General features: G+C 48.0%; 1 protein-coding gene across 1 annotated transcript in view; it reads right to left on the bottom strand.

Moving 5' to 3' along the window:
* PNPLA2 (patatin like phospholipase domain containing 2) overlaps positions 1–23,301 on the bottom strand; it is a 61,121-nt gene extending 37,820 nt beyond the window's left edge. Inside the window, exons 1-3 of the mRNA XM_038764976.1 lie at positions 23,055–23,301; positions 7,834–8,066; positions 7,669–7,734 (exon numbers count right to left, since the gene is read on the bottom strand). Coding sequence (XP_038620904.1) covers positions 7,669–7,734; positions 7,834–8,066; positions 23,055–23,241 — 486 coding nt within the window. The 5' untranslated portion in view covers positions 23,242–23,301. The remainder of the gene's footprint in view (positions 1–7,668; positions 7,735–7,833; positions 8,067–23,054) is intronic.
* Between the last annotated feature and the right edge of the window lie 743 nt (positions 23,302–24,044).

Here is a 24,044-nt window from a genome sequence, read left to right as displayed (position 1 = left end):
ATGTGCAAAGCACTGTTCTAAGCGCTGGGGAGGCTACAAGGTGATCAGGTAGATAAATGATGAATACGGACGTTAAGTGCTGTGGGACTGAGGAGATGGGTGAATAATAATAATAATGGCATTTAGTAAGCACTTACTCTATGCAAAGCACTGTTCTAAGCGCTGGGGAGGTTACAAGGTGATCAGGTTGTCCCGGGGGGACTCACAGTTTTAATCCCCATTTTACAGATGAGGTAACTGAGGCACAGAGAAGTTAAGTGACTTTCCCAAAGTCACCCAGCTGACAAGTGGCGGAGCCGGGATTTGAACCCTTGACCTCTGACTCCAAAGCCCGGGCTCTTTCCACTGAGCCACGCTGCTTCTAATGAATTCTAATGAATTAGTTGCTGAACTGTACTTTCCAAGCACTTGGTACATTCATTCATTCAATCGGATTTATTGAGCGCTTCCTGTGCGCGGAGCACTGAACTAAGCGCTTGGAAAGTACAATTCGGCAACAGATAGAGACGGTCCCTACCCAACAACAGGCTACAGTGCTCCGCACACAGTAAGTGCTCAATAAATATGTCCGAATGAATGAATAAAGGGAACAAATCAGGGCGATGCAGAAGGGAGTGGGAGATAAAATGAAGGCTTAGAAAGGGACGTCCTCTTGTTGGAGATGTGGGACATCATCATCATCATCATCAATCGTATTTATTGAGCGCTTACTGGGTGCAGAGCACTGTACTAAGCGCTTGGGAAGTACAAATTGGCAACATATAGAGACAGTCCCTACCCAACAGTGGGCTCACAGTCTAAAAGGCGGAGACAGAGAACAAAACCAAACATACTAACAAAATAAAATAAATAGGATAGATATGTACAAGCAAAATAAATAGAGTAATAAATATGTTCAAACATATATACATATATACAGGTGCTGTGGGGAAGGGAAGGAGGTAAGATGAGGGAGATGGGGAGGGGGACGTCCACCTGATTCACCTTGTATCTACCCCAGTGCTTAGAACAGTGCTTGGCACGTAGTAAGCACTCAACATTGCTTACTATTGGGAAGCAGCGTGGCTCAGGGGAAAGAGCCCGGGCTTTGGAGTCAGAGGCCGTGGGTTCAAATCCCGGCTCCGCCGCTTGTCAGCTGGGTGACTTTGGCCAAGTCGCTTCACTTCTCTGGGCCTCAGTTCCCTCATCTGTCAAATGGGGATGAAGACCGTGAGCCCCTCGTGGGACAACCTGATGACCTTGTATCTACCCCAGCGCTTAGGACAGTGCTTGGCACAGAGTAAGCGCTTAACAAACACCAACATTATTATTATTATTAACAAGGACCATAATGATTATGATTACTGGAGCATGCGCGTGGGAGGGGGTCTCCAGGAACTACCATAGGGGTGGGCAGAATGTAGGCGAGGCCTCGGGGACCACCTCAATGTTGGGGGAGAGGAGCCCCTCGGGGACTTCCTGAGACTGTGTCCACCTGATTCACCTTGTGCTTAGAACAGTGCTTGGCATAGAGTAAGCGCTTAACAAATACCAACATTATTATTATTATTATTAACAAGGACCATAATGATTATGATTATTGGAGCATGCGCGTGGGAGGGGGTCTCCAGGAACTACCATAGGGGTGGGCGGAACGTGGGCGAGGCCTCAGGGACCACCTCAATATTGGGGGAGAGAAGCCCCTCAGGGACTTCCTGAGACTGTGTCCACCTGATTCACCTTGTATCCACCCCAGTGCTTAGAACAGTGCTTGGCACGTAGTAAGCACTCAACAGTGCTTACTGTTGGGGAGCAGCGTGGCTCAGGGGAAAGAGCCCGGGCTCTGGAGTCAGAGGCCGTGGGTTCAAATCCCGGCTCCGCCACTTGTCAGCTGGGTGACTTTGGCCAAGTCGCTTCACTTCTCTGGGCCTCAGTTCCCTCATCTGTCAAATGGGGATGAAGACCGTGAGCCCCTCGTGGGACAACCTGATCACCTTGTATCCACCCCAGCGCTTAGAACAGGGCTTCCCAGACTGAGCCCCTTCCTTCCTCTCCCCCTCGTCCCCCTCTCCATCCCCCCCATCTTACCTCCTTCCCTTCCCCACAGTACCTGTATATATGTTTGTACATATTTTTTTACTCTATTTATTTATTTATTTTATTTGTACATATCTATTCTATTTATTTTACTTTGTTAGTATGTTTGTTTTTGTTCTCCGTCTCCCCCTTTTAGACTGTGAGCCCACTGTTGGGTAGGGACTGTCTCTATATGTTGCCAATTTGTACTTCCCAAGCGCTTAGTACAGTGCTCTGCACATAGTAAGCGCTCAATAAATACATTTGTTGATGATGATGATGAGTAAGCGCTTAACAAATACCAACATTATTATTATTATTGTTATTATTATTAACAAGGACCATAATGATTATGATTATTGGAGCATGCGCGTGGGAGGGGGTCTCCAGGAACTACCACAGGGGTGGGCAGAACGTGGGCGAGGCCTCGGGGACCACCTCAAGGGGTGGGTGGGGGCGAAAACTTGGGGACTTCCTCAATGTTGGGGGAGAGGAGCCCCTCGGGGACTTCCTCAATTTGGGGGGACGGGGCAGGGACTTCCTCAACAGTGGGGGGCTCGGGTGGGGCAGACCAGGGACTTCCTCAATGCTCGGAAGTAGGGGGCCGGGCCCCAGGGACTTCCTCATTCCCTCAATCCTGTTTATTGAGCGCTTACTGTGTGCAGAGCACTGGACTAAGCGCTCGGGAGAGGTCAATAATAATAATAATAATAATAATGATGGCATTTATTAAGTGCTTACTATGTGCAAAGCACTGTTCTAAGCGCCGGGGAGGTTACAAGGTGATCAGGTTGTCCCACCCGGGGGGGGTGCACAGTCTTCATCCCCATTTTACATCATCATCAATCGTATTTATTGAGCGCTTACTATGTGCAGAGCACTGGACTAAGCGCTTGGGAAGTACAAATTGGCAACATAGAGAGACAGTCCCTACCCAACAGTGGGCTCACAGTCTAAAGGATGAGGTAACTGAGAGAAGCGAAGTGACTTGCCCGAAGTCACCCAGCTGACAAGGGGCAGAGCCGGGATTCGAACCCATGACCCCGGACTCCAAAGCCCGGGCTCTTTCCGCTGAGCCATGCTGACAAACATAGACATTCCTGCCTACAAAGAGCTTCCTCAGAGGGGTGGAGTCCAAAGGACTTCCTCAACAGTAGTGGTGGAGGGAGACACACAGAAGCAGTGTGGCCTAATAATAATAATAATGATGGTATGTAGTAAGCGCTTACTGTGTGCCAAGCTCTGTTCTACGCAAGAGGTAATCATCATCATCATCAATCGTATTTATTGAGCGCTTACTATGTGCAGAGCACTGTACTAAGCGCTTGGGAAGTACAAATTGGCAACATATAGAGACAGTCCCTACCCAACAGTGGGCTCACAGTCTAAAAGGGGGAGACAGAGAACAAAACCAAACATACTAACAAAATAAAATAAATAGAATAGATATGGACAAGTCAAATAAATAAATAGAGTAAAAAAATATGTACAAACATATATACATCTATACAGGTGCTGTGGGGAAGGGAGGGAGGTAAGATGGGGGGATGGAGAGGGGGACGAGGGGGAGAGGAAGGAAGGAGCTCAGTCTAGGAAGGCCTCCTGGAGGAGGTGAGCTCTCAGCAGGGCCTTGAGCTCTCAGGTAATAATAGTAATAGCATTTATTAAGCGCTTACTATGTGCAAAGCACTGTTCTAATAATAATAATAATAATAATGTTGGTATTTGTTAAGCGCTTACTATGTGCCAAGCACTGTTCTGAGCGCTGGGGGAGATACAAGGTGATCAGATTGTCCCACGGAGGGCTCACAGTCTTCATTTCCATTTTACAGATGAGGGAACTGAGGCCCAGAGAAGTGAAGTGACTTGCCCAAAGTCACACGGCTGACACGTGGGGGAGCCGGAATTAGAACCCACGACAGAGCCCGGCCTGGGGGTCAGGAGGACCTGGGTTCTAATTCCCACTCTTCCCCTTGTCTGCTGTGTGAACTTGGGCCAGTCACTTCGCTTCCCTCGGCCTCAGTTACCTCGGGCGTAAAATGGGGTTGAAGACTGTGAGCCCCACCTGGGACGGGGACTGGGCCCAACCCCATTTGCTTGTAATAATAATAATAATAATAATAATAATTGGCAGTTGTTAAGCGCTTACTATAATAATAATAATAATAATGACATTTATTAAGCGCTTACTATGTGCAAAGCACTGTTCTAAGCGCTGGGGAGGACACAGGGTGATCAGGTTGTCCCACGTGGGGCTCACAGTCTTAATCCCCATTTTACAGATGAGGTAACTGAGGCCCAGAGAAGTGACTTGCCCAAGATCACACAGCAGACAGGTGGCGGAGTCGGGATTTGAACCCATGACCTCTGACTCCAAAGCCCGGGCTCTTTCCACTGAGCCACGCTGCTTCTTGTATCTGCCCCGGCGCTTAGTACAGTGCTCCTAAGTGCTAAACAAATAGCAGTGACTCTGCCTCACGTCTGCTGTGGGACTTTAGGGGAGTGGCTTCACTTCTCTGGGCCTCAGTTCCCTCATCTATAAAATGGGGATGAAGACTGTGAGCCCCACGTGGGACAGGGACTGTGTCCAACCTGATTAGCTCGTATCCACCCCAGCACTTAGAACAGTGCATAGCACATAGTAAACGCTTAACAAGTTGTTGCCAACTTGTACTTCCCAAGCGCTTAGTACAGTGCTCTGCACACAGTAAGCGCTCAATAAATACGATTGACTGATTAACAAGTACCACAATTATTATTATTATTAAATACCATTCTAATCCCAGCTCTGCCCTTCATCTGCTGCGTGACCTTGGGCAAGTCGCTTCACTTCTCTGAGCCTCGGTTCCCTCATCTGTAAAATGGGGATGAAGACTGTGAGCCCCACGTGGGACAGGGACTGTGTCCAACCTGATTAACTCGTATCCACCCCAGCACTTAGAACAGTGCTTAGCACATGGTAAACGCTTAACAAATACCATAATTATTATTAAATACCACTCTAATCCCAGCTCTGCCTTTCGTCTGCTGTGTGACCTCGGGCAAGTCGCTTCACTTCTCTGAGCCTCAGTTCCCTCATCCGTAAAATGGGGATGAAGACTGTGAGCCCCACGTGGGACAAGGACTGTGCCCAACCTGATTAACTCGTATCCACCCCAGCACTTAGAACAGTGCTTGGCACGTGATAAACGCTTAACAAGTACCATAATTATTATTATTATTAAATACCACTCTAATCCCAGCTCTGCCCTTCGTCTGCTGCGTGACCTTGGGCAAGTTGCTTCACTTCTCTGAGCGTCGGTTCCCTCATCCGTAAAATGGGGATGAAGACTGTGAGCCCCACGTGGGACAGGGACTGTGTCCTACCCGTTTGGCTCGGATCCACCCCAGCACTTAGAATAGTGCTTGGCACATAGTAAACGCTTAACAAGTTGTTGCCAACTTGTACTTCCCAAGCGCTTAGTACAGTGCTCTGCACACAGTAAGCGCTCAAGAAATACGATTGATTGATTGATTAACAAGTACCACAATTATTATTATTATTATTAAATACCATTCTAATCCCAGCTCTGCCCTTCGTCTGCTGCGTGACCTTGGGCAAGTCGCTTCACTTCTCTGAGCCTCGGTTCCCTCATCTGTAAAATGGGGGTGAAGACTGTGAGCCCCACGTGGGACAGGGACTGTGTCCAACCTGATTAACTCGTATCCACCCCAGCACTTAGAACGGTGCTTGCACATAGTAAACGCTTAACAAGTACCATAATTATTATTATTATTAAATACCACTCTAATCCCAGCTCTGCCCTTCGTCTGCTGCGTGACCTTGGGCAAGTCGCTTCACTTCTCCGAGCCTCGGTTCCCTCATCTATAAAATGGGATGAAGACTGTGAGCCCCACGTGGGACAGGGACTGTGTCCAACCTGATTAACTCGTATCCACCCCAGCACTTAGAACAGTGCTTGCACATAGTAAACGCTTAACAAGTACCATAATTATTATTATTATTAAATACCACTCTAATCCCAGCTCTGCCCTTCGTCTGCTGCGTGACCTCGGGCAAGTCGCTTCACTTCTCTGAGCCTCGGTTCCCTCATCCGTAAAATGGGGATGAAGACTGTGAGCCCCGCAGAAGACCGGGTCTGACCCGAGTTGCTCGTACCCACCTCGGCGCTCAGCACGTAGTGAGCGCTGGACAAATGCCGTCGCTATCGTCGTTATTCCTCAACAGTCGGAAGCGGGCGATGGGACTTTCTCAGAGCGGTAGGGCCCGGATTGGGGGGCAAGAGGAGGGGGAACCCTGGATCCGCCAGTTACCCCCAACCCGGTGGCGGGTTATAATAATAATAATAATGGCATTTATTAAGCGCTTACTATGTGCAAAGCGCTGTTCTAAGCACTGGGAAGGTTACAAGGTGGCCTTGTAACCCGTAACCTTGTAACATCATCATCATCATCATCAATCGTATTTATTGAGCGCTTACTGTGTGCAGAGCACTGTACTAAGCGCTTGGGAAGTACAAGTTGGCAACTTCTAGAGACGGTCCCTACCCAACAGTGGGCTCACAGTCTAAAAGGGGGAGACAGAGAACAAAACCAAACATACTAACAAAAGAAAATAAATAGAATAGATATGGACAAGTCAAATAAATAGAGTAATAAATATGTACAAACATATATACATATATACAGGTGCTGTGGGGAAGGGAAGGAGGGAAGACGGGGGGAAGGTGACCTTGTAACCCGTAACCTTGTGACAGAGGGTTGATGGTGGGTTGGCAGACTTTTATCATCATCAATCGTATTTATTGAGCGCTTACTGTGTGCAGAGCACTGGACTAAGCGCTTGGGAAGTACAAACTGGCAACATATAGAGACAGTCCCTACCCAACAGTGGGCTCACAGGCTAAAAGGGGGAGACAGAGAACAAAACCAAACATACCAACAAAATAAAATAAATAGAATAGATATGGACAAGTCAAATAAATAAATAAATACAGTAATAAATATGTACAAACATATATACATATATACAGGTGCTGTGGGGAAGGGAAGGAGTTAAGATGGGGGGGAAGGTGACCTTGTAACCCGTAACCTTGTGACAGAGGGTTGATGGTGGGTTGGCAGACTTTTATCATCATCAATCGTATTTATTGAGCGCTTACTGTGTGCAGAGCACTGTACTAAGCGCTTGGGAAGTACAAATTGGCAACATCTAGAGACAGTCCCTACCCAACAGTGGGCTCACAGTCTAAAAGGGGGAGACAGAGAACAAAACCAAACATACCAACAAAATAAAATAAATAGAATAGATATGTACAAGTTAAATAAATAGAGTAATAAATATGTACAAACATCTATACAGGTGCTGTGGGGAAGGGAAGGAGGTAAGATGCGGGGGGATGGAGAGGGGGACGAGGGGGAGAGGTTTAGACTGTGAGCCCACTGTTGGGTAGGGACCGTCTCTATATGTTGCCAACTTGGACTTCCCAAGCGCTTAGTCCAGTGCTCTGCACGCAGTAAGTGCTCAATAAATACGATTGATTGATTGATTCCCGCCTAGCCGCCAGCCTCCCGGGGTTGGGGTCCCCGGGATGGGGTGGATCTGGAACTCACCACGCCCTGCAGGGTCGGCGGGATCAGGCCGCAATATACTGGAATAAATGTGCTGCACACATTGGCCTGCAACGGAAAAGGGGGGGGTGAGCCTGGGGTTGGGGAATGGGGGTCCCCTATGCTCCCCCCCCCAACCCAGGGGGTGCCCCGGGGGTCCCCTCCCACCTGGATGAGCTCCTCCTTGGAGTTGAACTCGGAGAGGATGACGTTCTCGCCGTCGGCCACGCGGGTCAGGGAGATGCCCAGCCGGCCGGTGGCCAGCTCGTGCCCATTCTCCGGAAGGGTCTTGCAGAGGCAGAGGCGGATGATCTTCACCAGGTTGAAGGACGGGTGCAGGGGGCCGAGGAAACGCTTCCGGGCCTCTTTGGACACCTCGATGATGTTGGCTCCGGCCTCACCTGGACGAGGGAGACACGGCCCGCCCGGGGGGGCCGGGAGAGGGGAGGTGAGACCCTCGGCTGGGAGACGGAGACCGTGGGCCGGCCGGAGAAGGGAGGGCGGTGATAAAATAATAATTGTGGTGTTTGTCAAGCGCTTACTCTATGCCAGGCGCTCTACTAGCCGCTGGGGTGGACACAAGATAATCAGGTTGGACATAGTCCCTGTCATCATCATCAATCGTATTGATTGAGCGCTTACTGTGTGCAGAGCGCTGGACTAAGCGCTTGGGAAGTACAAATTGGCAACATATACAGTCCCTACCCAACAGTGGGCTCACAGTCTAAAAGGGGGAGACAGAGAACAAAACCAAACATACTAACAAAATAAAATAAATAGAATCGATATGTACAAGTAAAATAGAGTAATAAATATGTACAAACATATATACATATATACAGGTGGTGTGGGGAAGGGAAGGAGGTAAGATGGGGGGGATGGAGAGGGGGACGAGGGGGAGAGGAAGGAAGGGGCTCAGTCTGGGAAGGCCTCCTGGAGGAGGTGAGCTCTCAGCAGGGCCTTGAAGGGCCCTGTCCCACGTGCAGCTCCCGTTCTTAATCCTGCCCAGACTGAGCCCCTTCCTTCCTCTCCCCCTCTCCATCCCCCCCATCTTACCTCCTTCCCTTCCCCACAGCACCTGTATATATGGATATATGTTTGAACATATTTATTACTCTATTTATTTATTTATTTATTTTACTTGTACATCTCTATTCTATTTATTTTATTTTGTTAGTACGTTTGGTTTTGTCTCCCCCTTTTAGACTGTGAGCCCACTGTTGGGTAGGGACTGTCTCTACATGTTGCCAATTTGTACTTCCCAAGCGCTTAGTACAGTGCTCTGCACACAGTAAGCGCTCAAGAAATACGACTGATGATGATGATCTTACCTCCTTCCCTTCCCCACAGCACCTGTATATATGTTTGTACGTATTTATTACTCTATTTATTTTACTTGTACATATCTATTCTATTTATTTTATTTTGTTAGTATGTTTGGTTTTGTTCTCTGTCTCCCCCTTTTAGACTGTGAGCCCACTGTTGGGTAGGGACTGTCTCTATATGTTGCCAATTTGGACTTCCCAAGCACTTAATCCTGTGCTCTGCACACAGTAAGTGCTCAATAAATACGATTGATTGATTGATTGATTGATTGATTGATCCCCACTAGAGAAGCAGCGGGGCTCAATGGAAAGAGCCCGGGCTTGGGAGTCCGAGGTCGTGGGTTCTAATCCCGGCTCCGCCGCTGGTCAGCTGTGTGACACTGGGCAAGTCACTTCTCTTCTCTAGGCCTCAGTTGCCTCATCTGGAAAATGGGGGTGAAGACTGAGCCCCCTGTGGGACAACCTGATCACCTTGTAACCTCCCCAGCGCTTAGAATAGTGCTTGGCACATAGTAGCGCTTAATAAATGCTACCATCATTATTATCATTCTGTGAGGAGGGAGGGCATTCCACTTCACTTCTCTGGGCCTCTCCTGTAAAATGGGGATAATAATAATAATGGCATTTATTAAGCGCTTACTATGTGCAAAGCACTGTTCTAAGCACTGGGGAGGTTACAAGGTGATCAGGTTGTCCCACGGGGGGCTCACAGTCTTCATCCCCATTTTACAGATGAGGTCACTGAGGCCCAGAGAAGTGAAGTGACTTGCCCAAAGTCGCACGGCTGACAACTGGTGGAGCCGGAATTTGAACCCATGACCTCTGACTCCAAAGCCCGGGCTCTTTCCACTGAGCCACGCTGCTCAGGATGAAGACTGTGAGCCCCCCGTGGGACAGGGAAGCGATGGGGACGAGGAAGGTGAGGAGGTTCTGTGGAAAACTGGGCCTACTCATCATCATCAATCGTATTTATTGAGTGCTTACTATGTGCAGAGCACTGTACTAAGCGCTTGGGAAGTACAAATTGGCAACATATAGAGACAGTCCCTACCCAACAGTGGGCTCACAGCCTACTCCTGCCCAAAGCCCCATCCCACATTCATTCCATCGTATTTACTGAGTGCTTACTGCGTGTGGAGCACTGTACTAAGCACTCAGGAGAGTACACAGCGTGGCTCAGTGGAAAGAGCCCGGGCTTGGGAGCCAGAGGTCATGGGTTCAAATCCCGGCTCCGCCACGTGTCTGCTGTGTGATCTTGGGCAAGTCACTTAACTTCTCTGGGCCTCAGTTACCTCACCTGTAAAATGGGGATTAAGACTGTGAGCCCCACGTGGGACAACCTGATCACTTTGTATCCCCCCCAGCGCTTAGAACAGTGCTTTGCACATAGTAAGCGCTTAATAAATGCCATTATTATTATTATTATTCCCGCCACCATCCCAGGGGGGCTCACCATGGGCTCGGGCGGGAAGAGGGCCTTGGACAGGAGCCCTCTTGGTCACCTTGTAACCTCCCCAGCGCTTAGAACAGTGCTTTGCACATAGTAAGCGCTTAACAAATGCCAATCATTATTGTTATTATTATTATTACACTATAACAGTAGGCAGACACATTCCCTGCCCACATTCCCTGCCCACAACAAGCTTACGGTCTGGAGAACGTGTCTGCTAATTCGGAAGTATTGTCCTCTCCCAAGCGCTTAGTCCAGTGCTCTGCACATGGTAAGCGCTTGATAAATACGATTCAATGAATCCATTCATTCATTCAATCGTATTTATTGAGCGCTTACTGCGTGCAGAGCACTGTGCTAAGCGCTTGGGAAGTACAAGTTGGCAACATATAGAAACAGTCCCTACCCAACAACGGGCTCACGGTCTAGAACATGTTCTCATCACCTTTCCAGCCCAGTGCTCAACATACTGTAGGTGCCGGGCACAGTGCGCAGCACAGGAGATGCTCAAGAAAGATCATCATCATCATCATCAATCGTATTTATTGAGCACTTACTGTGTGCAGAGCACTGTACTAAGCACTTGGGAAGTACAAATTGGCAACATACAGAGACAGTCCCTACCCAACAGTGGGCTCACAGTCTAAAAGTCTATCATGAGAGAAGCAGCGTGGCTCAGTGGAAAGAGCACAGGCTTTGGAGTCAGAGGTCACGGGTTCGCATCCCGGCTCCACCACGTGTCTGCTGTGTGACCTTGGACAAGTCACTTAACTTCTCGGAGCCTCAGTTCCCTCATCTGTAAAATGGGGATGATAACTGCGAGCTCCATGTGGGACAACCTGATCACCTTGTATCCTCCCCAGCGCTTAGAATAGTGCTCTGCACATAGTAAGCGCTTAACAAATGCCATTATTATTATTATCATTGGCAGTGTTAACGATGACGATGATCTCACACATAATAATAATAATAATAATAATGATAGCATTTATTATCATATTTGAAGTGACTTATTGGCAATGAGCATGCAGTTGTATTGATAAATCCCTATATTTCAGGCCAGCCTCAATTCCGTTACCGCTCCAAAGAGAGCGAAAGATGGTGATCAGATGCCCTGATTTCATCCTGAATCGGGTAATAATAATAATAATAATAATAATAATAATGATAATAATAATAGTAATGATAATGGTGATAATAATGATGATGATAATAATAATAATAATAATAATAATAATAATGATAGTGTCAAGCACTGCTTTAAGCTCCGGGTAGATAGTCGCTAACTAGGTTGGACACCATCCCTGTCCCACCCGGGACTCACAGAATGAATGAATGACAGGCCGCCAACACCCTCCGCCCGCCGCGTTGTTCACCTCTGTCCCCCAAAGCTGGTCCGTTGTCCAGACGACAGGGCAGAGCGCCCAACTCCCTCCACCCCGGTTCTCCGGTCACGGCTCCGGCGGGAAATCCCCATCGCGGGGGAAAGGGCATCTGCCGCCCAAGCCAGGCATCTAGCTTTTCGGGTTGGGGGGCAGCTCTGGCAGCCTTTCCCATCTCCTTCCCTTCCCATCTCCTTCCCCATCTCCTTTCCTCCTCCTTCCCCATCTCCTTCCCTCCTCCTTTCCCATCTCCTTCCCTCCTCCTTTCCTTTCTCCTTTCCCTTCTCCTTCCCTCCTCCTTCCCCATCTCCTTCCCTCCTCCTTCCCCATCTCCTTCCCTCCTCCTTCCCCATCTCCTTCCCTCCTCCTTCCCCATCTCCTTCCCTCCTCCTTCCCTCCTCCTTCCCCATCTCCTTCCCTCCTCCTTTCCCATCTCCTTCTCTCCTCCTTTCCTTTCTCCTTCCTTCCTCCTTTCCCTTCTCCTTCCCTCCTCCTTCCCCATCTCCTTCCCTCCTCCTTCCCCATCTCCTTCCCTCCTCCTTCCCCATCTCCTTCCCTCCTCCTTCCCCATCTCCTTCCCTCCTCCTTTCCCATCTCCTTTCCCATCTCCTTCCCTTCTCCTTTCCCATCTCCTTCCCTCCTCCTTTCCCATCTCTTTTAGACTGTGAGCCCACTGTTGGGTAGGACTGTCTCTACATGTTGCCAACTTGTACTTCCCAAGCGCTTAGTCCAGTGCTCTGCACACAGTAAGCGCTCAATAAATGCGATTGATGATGATGATGATGGCGGCCCGGTCACCCCGCGGGCCTGGCACGGTGCCCGGCTGGAAGCTCGCTGGGGGCAGGCAATGTCACTGTCGATTTTTGTGTCTTCTAGATGTGAGCCCACTGTTGGGTAGGGACCGTCTCTAGATGGTGCCAACTTGGACTTCCCAAGCGCTTAGTACGGTGCTCTGCACACAGTAAGCGCTCAATAAATACGACTGAATGAATGAATGAATATGCTCCTTTCCCCAGCGCATAAATACGACTGAATGAATCAGCCACGGCAGCGGGCAAGGGGAGACTGCCCCTCGACCCCTCCCCACCCCCATCATGGCGTAGCGGCTAAAGCCCACCCGGGCCTGGGAGTTAGAAGGTCATGGGTTCTAATCCCAGCTCCGCCACTTCTCTGCTGGGTGACCCTGGGTAAGTCGCTTCCCTTCCCTGGGCCTCACTTACTACGGATGTGAGGATGGCCTCACATCCATTCTACAGATGAGGGAACTGAGGCACAGAGAAGTTACGTGACTTGCCCAAGGTCACACAGCTGACATTTAGCAGCGCGCAGTAGTACAGTAGTGCGAGAAGCAGCGTGGCACAGTGGAGAGAGCCTGGGCTTTGGAGTCAGAGGTCATGGGTTCTAATCCCGGCTCTGCCAACTGTCAGCTGTGTGACTTTGGGCAAGTCACTTCACTTCTCTGGGCCTCAGTCCCCTCATCTGTAAAGTGGGGATGAAGACTGTGAGCCCCCCCATGGGACAACCTGAACACCTTGTAACCTCCCCAGCACTTACAGCAGTGCTTTGCACAAAGTAAGCACTTAATAAATGCCATCATTATTAGTATTATTACAGTAAGTGCATAGTACATAGTAAGTGCTTCACAAGTATCAGGAAAAAAAGAAAGAAAGAGGGCGAGGGGTGGGGGTCCCTTCCTTCCTCTCCCCCTCGTCCCCCTCTCCATCCCCCCCATCTTACCTCCTTCCCTTCCCCACAGCACCTGTATATATGTATGTTTGTACAGATTTATTACTCTATTTATTTATTTATTTGACTTGTACCTATCTATTCTATTTATTTTCTTTTGTTAGTATGTTTGGTTTTGTTGTCTGTCTCCCCCTTTTAGACTGTGAGCCCGCTGTTGGGTAGGGACTGTCTCTATATGTTGCCAATTTGTACTTCCCAAGCACTTAGTCCAGTGCTCTGCACACAGTAAGCGCTCAATAAATACGATTGATGATGATGATGATGAGTCAGGAGACCCTTTTCTGGTCCCAGCCCTGCTGGGCGACCTCGGGCAAGTCGCTCAACCTCTCTGGGTCTGGAAAACGGGGTGAACAGTCCCTGGCGGAGGGAGGAGGCGGGGGGGGGGGGAAGCCGGTGGTGGGAGAAAAGCAGTTCCCGGCTCCCAAATTCCGGGAAAGTAGAAGCCGGGAATGGGAGGAAGGAGGGAGTGTGGGGCAGAGGGCGGGCACCGGTCCCCGCCGGTCTTCTGAGAATGAGGCTTCGCGGAAGGGCGGACTGAGGGCCAACAGGGCAGCTGGCACCTCGGCGCCCGGCTACCCATACGTCAACCCCCTCCCTGCTTCTCTGGAGGGAAGGAGGAGGCCGAGGAGGGGCGGGCCGGGGTCTCCCGCTGAGAATTTGGGGTCTCCGGGGATGGATTATATATGTATATATGCTTGTACATAGTAAGCGCTCAATAAATACGACTGATTGATTGATTGACTGTCTCTATATGTTGCCAATTTGTACTTCCCAAGCGCTTAGTACAGTGCTCTGCACACAGTAAGTGCTCAATAAATACGATTGATTGATTGACTGTCTCTATATGTTGCCAACTTGTACTTCCCAAGCGCTTAGTACAATGCTCTGCACACAGTGAGTGCTCAATAAATACGATTGATTGACTTATTACTCTATTTCTTTATTTATTTTACTTGTACGTATCTATTCTATTTATTTTATTAGTATGTTTGGTTTTGTTCTCTGTCTCCCCCTTTTAGACTGTGAGCCCACTGCTGGGTAGGGACTGTCTCTATACGTTGCCAACTTGTACTTCCCAAGCGCTTAGTCCAGTGCTCTGCGCACAGTAAGTGTTCAATAAATACGACTGATTGATTGACTGTCTCTATATGTTGCCAACTTGTACTTCCCAAGCGCTTAGTACAGTGCTCTGCACACAGTGAGCACTCAATAAATATGATTGATTGATTTATTACTCTATTATTTATTTATTTATTTTACTTGTGCGTATCTATTCTATTTAGTTTATTTTGTTAGTATGTTTGGTTTTGTTCTCTGTCTCCCCCTTTTAGACTGTGAGCCCGCTGTTGGGTAGGGACTGTCTCTATACGTTGCCAACTTGGTCTTCCCAAGTGCTTAGTAAAGTACTCTGCACACAGTAAGTGCTCAATAAATATGATTGATTGATTGACTGTCCCTATATGTTGCCAATTTGTACTTCCCAAGCGCTTAGTACAGTGCTCTGCACACAGTGAGCGCTCAATGAATACGATTGATTTATTACTCTATTTATTTATTTATTTTACTTGTACATATCTATTCTATTTAGTTTATTTTGTTAGTATGCTTGGTTTTGTTCTCTGTCTCCCCCTTTTAGACTGTGAGCCCACTGTTGGGTAGGGACTGTTTCTATATGTTGCCAACTTGGACTTCCCAAGCGCGTAGTACAGTGCTCTGCACACAGTAAGCGCTCAATAAATACGATTGATGATGATGATGAATGCATCAAACTCAGCGCCTCAATGGCAAGAGGTCAGAAAGGGGGCCTTTTTCTCCTTCCTCTCCCCCTCTCCATCCCCCTGCCTTACCTCCTGCCCTTCCCCACAGCACCTGTATATATGTATATATGTTTGTACGGATTTATTACTCTATTTATTTTACTTGTACATATCTATTCTAGTTAATTTATTTTGTTAGTATGTTTGGTTTTGTTCTGTCTCCCACTTTTAAACTGTGAGCCCACTGTTGGGTAGGGACTGTCTCTATATGTTGCCAACTTGTACTTCCCACGGGCTTAGTACAGTGCTTTGCACACAGTAAGCACTCAATAAATACGATTGATTGATTGATTGATTGATTGATGGGGCAAGCCGCCCCTAAGCCCACGGGGTCAGGGGTTGTCGAGGACTGACCCTCCCAGGGAGGATTTTTAGACTGTGAGCCCACTGTTGGGTAGGGACTGTCTCTATATGTTGCCAACTTGTACTTCCCAAGCGCTTAGTACAGTGCTCTGCACACAGTAAGTGCTCAATAAATACGATTGAATGAATGAATGAATGACTGCACCTAGCCTCGAATCTATCCCACTGCTATCTATCCCATTCATTTCAATGAATGAATGAACAGGCAGCCATCATCATTATTATTATTATAATTATTATTATTATTATTACTATTATTATGGGGGTGAGGGGGGAGGTCAGGTCAGCTGTGGCCTTAGTCCAGTGCTCTGCACACAGTTAGCGCTCAATAAATATGCTTGAATGAATGAACAGACAGCCATCATTACTATTATTATTTCGGGGGTGAGGGGGGAGGTCAGGTCAGCTGTGGCCTTAGTCCAGCGCTCTGCACACAGTAAGAGCTCAATAAATACGGTTGAACGAATGAATGAACAGATGGCCATCATCATTATTATTATTATTTTGGGGGGTTGGGGGGTGGTCAGGTCAGCTGCGGCCTTAGTCCAGTGCTCTGCACACAGTAAGCGCTCAATAAATAGAGTTGAATGAATGGACAGCCATCATCATTATTATTATTACTTTGGGGGTGAGGGTGGAGGTCAGGTCAGCTGTGGCCTTAGTCCAGTGCTCTGCACACAGTAAGCGCTCAATAAATACGGTTGAATGAATGGACAGCCATCATTATTATTATTACCATCATTATTATAGGGGTGAGGGGGGAGGTCAGGTCAGCTGTGGCCTTAGTTCAGTGCTCTGCACACAGTAAGTGCTCAATAAATACGGTTGAATGAATGAACAGACAGCCATCATCATTATTATTATTATTTTCGGGGTGAGGGGAGAAATCAGGTCAGCTGTGGCCTTAGTCCACTGCTCTGCACACAGTAAGCGCTCAATAAATACGGTTGAATGAATGAATGAACAAACAGCCATCATTATTATTATTATTATTTGGGGGGGGGGGGTCAGGACAGCTGTGGCCTTAGTCCAGTGTTCTGCACACAGTAAGCGCGCAATAAATACGGTTGAATGAATGAATGAATGAACAGTCAGCCATCATTATCATTATTATTACTATGGAGGTGAGGGGGGAGGTCAGGTCAGCTGTGGCCTTAGTCCAGTGCTCTGCACACAGTAAGTGCTCAATAAATACGATTGAATGAATGAACAGACAACCATCATTATTATTATTATTATTATTTGGGGGTGAGGGGGGAGGTCAGGTCAGCTGTGACCTTAGTCCAGTGCTGTGCACACAGTAAGCGCTCAGTAAATACGGTTGAATGAATGATCAGACAGCAATTATTATTATTATAATGGGGGTGAGGGGGGAGGTCAGGTCAGCTGTGGCCTTAGTCCAGTGTTCTGTACACAGTAAGCGCTCAATAAATACGGTTGAATGAATGAACAGACAGCCATCTTTATTATTATTATTGGGGGGAGGGGGGAGGTCAGGTCAGCTGTGGCCTTAGTCCAGTGCTGTGCACACAGTAAGCGCTCAGTAAATACGGTTGAATGAATGAACAGACAGCCATCATCATTATTATTATTATTATAATGGGGGTGAGGGGGGAGGTCAGGTCAGCTGTGGCCTTAGTCCAGTGCTCTGCACACAGTAAGTGCTCAATAAATACGATTGAATGAATGAACAGACAACCATCATTATTATTATTATTATTATTATTATTATTATTATTTTGGGGTGAGGGGGGAGGTCAGGTCAGCTGTGACCTTAGTCCAGTGCTCTGCACACAGTAAGCGCTCAGTAAATACGGTTGAATGAATGAATGAACAGACAGCAATTATTATTATTATTATTATTATTATTATTATTATTATGGGGGTGAGGGGGAGGTCAGGTCAGCTGTGGCCTTAGTCCAGTGTTCTGTACACAGTAAGCGCTCAATAAATACGGTTGAATGAATGAACAGCCATCTTTATTATTATTATTGGGGGGAGGGGGGAGGTCAGGTCAGCTGTGGCCTTAGTCCAGTGCTGTGCACACAGTAAGCGCTCAGTAAATACGGTTGAATGAATGAACAGACAGCCATCATCATTATTATTATTATTATAATGGGGGTGAGGGGGGAGGTCAGGTCAGCTGTGGCCTTAGTCCAGTGCTCTGCACACAGTAAGTGCTCAGTAAATACGTTTGAATGAATGAATGAATGAATGGCCGTCCTGAAGGGGGTGGGGGAGGGGCGCCGTCGGCCGACTCGACGCCCGGGGTCAGAGGTCAGATTCCAGTGAGGAAGGCGGCCCCCTCCCCGCCCCCACCGCCTCGGGAGGGGAGATGTGACCCCGCCACGTCACGGGTGACGTCACGGGTCACGCCACCCCGGACTCTGGCCGGACTGTGGCCGGGTCCGGGGCTCCGCCCGGCCGAGGGCCAACCGGCTGACCGACCGCCATTCCTCCCCCTCCTCCTTCCCCTCAGCGAGGACAACAACCCGCGGGCCCGCCCATTGGCTGTCCGCGGGGAAGCCCCGCCCCTCCAGCCCTCCCATTGGCTGCCTCCCGCTGGGCGGCCCGCTCCCCCCGCCTTCTGATTGGCCGGCCCGGGATGGCCCGCTCCTCCCGCGTTCTGATTGGCCGGCCCGGGATGGCCCGCTCCCCCGCGAGCGCCTCCAACATGGAAGGGCCCGACCCCTCAGCCACCCCCAGGCCAAGCCCAAACAGCTGCCGTCTGCTCCGCTGGGAACATTCCCCGCCCCCTGCCAACAACAATAATAATAATAACAATAGCAACAAAATAATAATAATAATGATGGGATTTGTTAAGCGTTTACTATGGGCCAGACACTACTAATCCCAGCTCCACCAACTGTCAGCTGGGTGACTTTGGGCAAGTCACTTCACTTCTCTGGGCCTCAGTGACCTCGTCTGGAAAATGGGGATGAATCAATCAATCGTATTTATTGAGCGCTTACTGTGCGCGGAGCACTGTACTAAGCGCTTGGGAAGTACAAGTTGGCAACATATAGAGACAGACTGTGGGACAGTCTGATCACCTTATAACCTCCCCAGCGCTTACAACAGTGCTTTGCACATAGTAAGCGCTTAATAAATGCCCTCATTATTATTATTATTATTATTATTCTCTGGGCCTCAGTTACCTCATCTGTAAAATGGGGATTAAAACTGTGAGCCCCCCGTGGGACAACCTGATCACCTTGTAGCCTCCCCAATGCTTAGAACAGTGCTTTGCATATAGTAAGCGCTTAACAAATACCATCATCATTATTATTAAGCGCTCAATAAATACGAATGAATGAATGAATACTAAGCTCGGGGTGGATACAAGCTAATCATTCATTCATTCATTCATTCGTATTTATTGAGCGCTTACTTTGTGCAGAGCACCGTACCAAGCGCTTGGGAAGTCCAAGTCGGCAACATAGAGAGACGGTCCCTACCCAAAAGTGGGCTCACAGTCTAGAAGGGGGAGACAGAGAACAAAACAAAACATATTAACAAAATAAAAGAAATAGAATAGTAAATATGTACAAGTCAAATAGAGTAATAATTAGAAATAAAAAGAGACAACAAAACAGACAACAAAACATATTAACAAAATAAAATAAATAGAATAGTAAATATGTATAAGTAAAATAGAGTAATAATTAGTAATAAATAATTAAAATAGAGTAATAATCGTTTTGGACCCAATCCCTGCCCCACATGGGGCCTCACAGTCTCAATCCCCCTCTGACAGATTCATTCAATCGTTTTTATTATTATTATTATTAATAATAATAATAATGATGGCATTTATTAAGCGCTTACTATGTGCCAAGCACTGTTCTAAGCGCTGGGGAGGTTACAAGATGATCAGGTTGTCCCACGGGGGGGCTCACAGTCCTCATCCCCATTTTACAGATGAGGGAACTGAGGCCCAGGGAAGTGAAGCGACTCACAGTCCTCATCCCCATTTTACAGATGAGGGAACTGAGGCCCAGAGAAGTGAAGCGACTCGCCCAAAGTCACACAGCAGACAAGTGGTGGAGTCAGAATTAGGGTCCTGGTCCTTCTGACCCCCAGGCTCTACCCACTAGGCCATTCATTCAATTCATTCAATCGTATTTATTGAGCGCTTACTGTGTGCAGAGCACTGGACTAGGCGCTTGGAAAGTCCAGCTCGGCAACAGCTAATAATAATGGCCATGCTGCTTCCCCAGCGCAGGGCTATGGCTGGGGACAAGGGGTGTCCCCCCCAGCCCCCTCCAGACAGGCAGGGAGGATAGCGAGGGGGCCACACATAATAAAAATAATAATAATAATAATGATAATAATAATGGCATTTGTTAAGCGCTTACTATATGCCAAGCACTGTTCTAAACTTGTTCTAATACAAGGTCATTCTTTCATTCAATCGTATTAATTGGGCGCTTACTGTGTGCAGAGCACTGGACTAAGCGCTTGGAAAATCCAACTCAGCAACAGCTAATAATAATAATAATAGTGATGGCATTTGTTCAGCGCTTACTATGTGCCAAGCACTGTTCTAAGCGCTGGGGGGGAGATACAAGGTCATTCGTTCATTCAATCGTATTAATTGAGCGCTTACTGTGTGCAGAGCACTGGACTAAACGCTTGGAAAATCCAACTCGGCAACAAATAATAATAATAATGATGATGGCATTTGTTAAGCACTTACTATGTGCCAAGCACTGTTCTAAGCACTGGGGGTGGGGGGGGGAGATACAAGGTCATTTGTTCATTCAATCATATTGAGTGCTTACTGTGTGCAGAACACTGGACTAAGCGCTTGGAAAATAAAACTCGGCAACAAATAATAATAATAATAATGATGATGGCATTTGTTAAGCGCTTACTATGTGCCAAGCGCTGTTCTAGGCGCTGGGGAGGTTACAAGGTGATCAGGTTGTCCCACGGGGGGCTCACAGTCTTCAGTCTTCCCAGACTGAGCCCCCTCCTTCCTCTCCCCATCCCATCCCATAGTACAGTGCTCTGCACACAGTAAGCGCTCAATAAATACGACTGATTGATACGATTGATTGACTGATCCCCCGCCTTACCTCCTTCCCCTCCCCACAGCAACTGTATATATGTGTATATATATATATATATATATATATATATATATAGTTGCTATACACACATATATTGTGCTCTGCACACAGTAAGTGTTCAATACTATTGAATGAACAAATGACCTTGTATCTCCCCCCCAGCGCTTAGAGCAGTGCTCTCTCTCTATATACATGTATATACGTTAGTGCATATTTATTACTCTATTTATTTTACTTGTACATATTTATTCTATTTATTTTATTTTGTTAATATATTTCGTTTTGTTGTCCGTCTCCCCCTTCTAGACTGTGAGCCCACTGTTGGGTAGGGACCGTCTCTAGATGTTGCCAACTTGTACTTCCCAAGTGCTCAGTCCAGTGCTCTGCACACAGTAAGCGCTCAATAAATACAATTGAATGAATGAATGAGTGAATGAATGAATATATATACTGTGCTCTGCACAGTAAGCGCTCAATTAATACGATTGAATGAACGAATGACCTTGTATCTCCCCCCCAGCGCTTAGAGCAGTGCTCTCTCTCTCTCTCTCTCTCTCTCTGTATATATGTTTGTACATATTTATTACTCTATTTTACTCTACTTTATTACTCTATTTTACTTGTACATATTTATTCTATTTATTTTATTTTGTTACTATGTTTTGTTTTGTTGTCCGTCTCCCCCTTCTAGACTGTGAGCCCGCTGTTGGGTAGGGACCGTCTCTAGATGTTGCCAACTTGGACTTCCCAAGCGCTGAGTACAGTGCTCTGCACACAGTAAGCACTCAATAAATACGATTGAATGAATGAATGACTAAGTGCTTTTGAAATCCAACTCGGCAACAGATAATAATAATAATAATGATGATGGCATTTGTTAAGCACTTACTATGTGCCAAGCGCTGTTCTAAGGTGAGCAGGTTGTCCCACATGGGGTTCACAGTCTTCATCCCCCTTTTCCAGATGAAGGAACTGAGGCCCATTCATTCATTCATTCATTGGAGAAGCTGCGTGGCTCAGTGGAAAGAGCCCGGGCTTTGGAGTCAGAGGCCGTGGGTTCAAATCCCGGCTCCACCGCTTGTCAGCTGTGTGACTTTGGGCAAGTCACTTCACTTCTCTGGGCCTCAGTTCCCTCACCTGTAAAATGGGGATGAAGACTGTGAGCCCCTCGTGGGACAACCTGATTACCTTGTATCTACCCGAGCGCTTAGAACAGTGCTTTGTACATAGTAAGCACTTAACAAATATCAACATTATTATTATTATTATTACAAATAAAACAGAGTAATAAATCCGTACAAACATATGTACATCTATACAGGTGCAGTGGGGAGGGGAAGGAGGTAAGGCGGGGAGGAGGGGGAGAGGGGGAGAGTGAAGTGACTTGCCCAAGGTCACCCAGCCGACAAGCACTTAGTACATTCATTCATTCAATCGTATTTATTGAGCGCTTACTGTGTGCAGCGCACTGGACTAAGCGCTTTAGACTGTCTTCTAGACTGTGAGCCCATTGTTGGGTAGGGACTGTCTATGTTGCCAACTTGTGCTTCCCAAGCGCTTAGTACAGTGCTCTGCACCCAGTAAGCGCTCAATAAATGACGGAATGAACCCATGACCCATTGAGCGCTTACTGCGTGCAGAGCACTGTACTAAGCGCTCTCGACTGTCTTCTAGACTGTGAGCCCACTGTTGGGTAGGGACTGTTTCTCGATGTTGCCAACTTGGACTTCCCAAGCGCTTAGTCCAGTGCTCTGCACGCAGTAAGCGCTCAATAAATACGATTGATTGATTGATTGAGCCCCTTCCTTCCTCTCCCCCTCATCCCCCTCTCCATCCCCCATCTTACCTCCTTCCCTTCCCCACAGCACCTGTATAGATGTTTGTACATATTTATTACTCTATTTACTTTACTTGTACATATCTATTCTATTTATTTTATTTTGTTAGTATGTTTGTTTTTGTTCTCTGCCTCCCCCTTTTCGACTGTGAGCCCGCTGTTGGGTAGGGACTGTCTCTATACGTTGCCAACTTGTACTTCCCAAGCGCTTAGTCCAGTGCTCTGCACACAGTAAGCGCTCAATAAATACGATTGATGATGATGATGATTGATTGATTGACAAGGGGCGGGGCCGGGATTCGAACCCACGACCTCCGACTCCCCAGTCCGTGCTCCTTCCAATGAGCCCTCCGTCCCCTGTCCCCTGAAGGAGGGGGGCGTCCAGTTCACTCACCCAGGCAGGCCCCGGTGACCAGGGCGGTGGCGGTCAGGGCCCCGGCCGAGGCCCCGTAGATGTGCCTGGCGTTGGCCACCAGGAAAGGGGCGTGCTCCTTGAGGCAGCTGGCCACGCCGATGTGATAGACGCCCAGGAAGCCGCAGCCGGCGAAGGAGATGTTCCAGGTGGCCTCCTTGGGGTACATGGTGGCCACCCGGAGGGCCCCCGCCCCCCCCCCGTCGGCCCGCTGTTGGGCCTACTGATGCTAAGGCTGCTGCCTCTGTTGCAGGTGCTGTACTGGACGCTTCGCTACGGTCGGTGAGGGCTGCGGGGGAGACGTCGGTATATGAAGAGGACGGAGAGGCGGGGCCCGGCCCGGCCCTCCCCAGCCAATCCCCCAGGCCCGAAGGCGGGCACAGGGGCCTCCACCTCCCTCTGACCCCACCCACAATTTCCAATTTCCACCCCACCCCAAGGCTTAGTAAGAATAATAATAATAACTCACTCAATTCCTTCCATCTTTATTTATGGAGCGCTGACTGTGTGCAGGGCACTGGACTGAGCGCCTGGGAAGTCCAAGTTGGCCACATCTAGAGACGGTCCCTAGGCTTAGTAAGAATAATCATAATAATCCACTCAATTCATTCCAGCGTATTTATTGAGCGCTGACTGTGTGCAGGGCACTGGGCTAAGCGCTTGGGAAGTCCAAGTTGGCCACATCTAGAGACGGTCACTAGGCTTAGTAAGAATAATCAAAATCATTCACTCAATTCATTCCAGCGTATTTATTGAGCGCTGACTGTGTGCAGGGCACTGGACTAAGCGCTTGGGAAGTCCAAGTTGGCCACATCTAGAGACGGTCCCTAGGCTTAGTAAGAATAATCATAATCATTCACTCAATTCCTTCCATCGTATTTATTGAGCGCTGACTGTGTGCAGGGCACTGGACTGAGCGCTTGGGAAGTCCAAGTTGGCCACATCTAGAGACGGTCCCTAGGCTTAATAAGA

Source organism: Tachyglossus aculeatus, chromosome 22 (assembly GCF_015852505.1).
Source record: "Tachyglossus aculeatus isolate mTacAcu1 chromosome 22, mTacAcu1.pri, whole genome shotgun sequence".
NCBI lineage: Eukaryota > Metazoa > Chordata > Mammalia > Monotremata > Tachyglossidae > Tachyglossus > Tachyglossus aculeatus.
The sequence above is the reverse complement of the archived record's forward strand: the minus strand, read 5'-3'. Positions and strand labels throughout refer to the sequence as shown.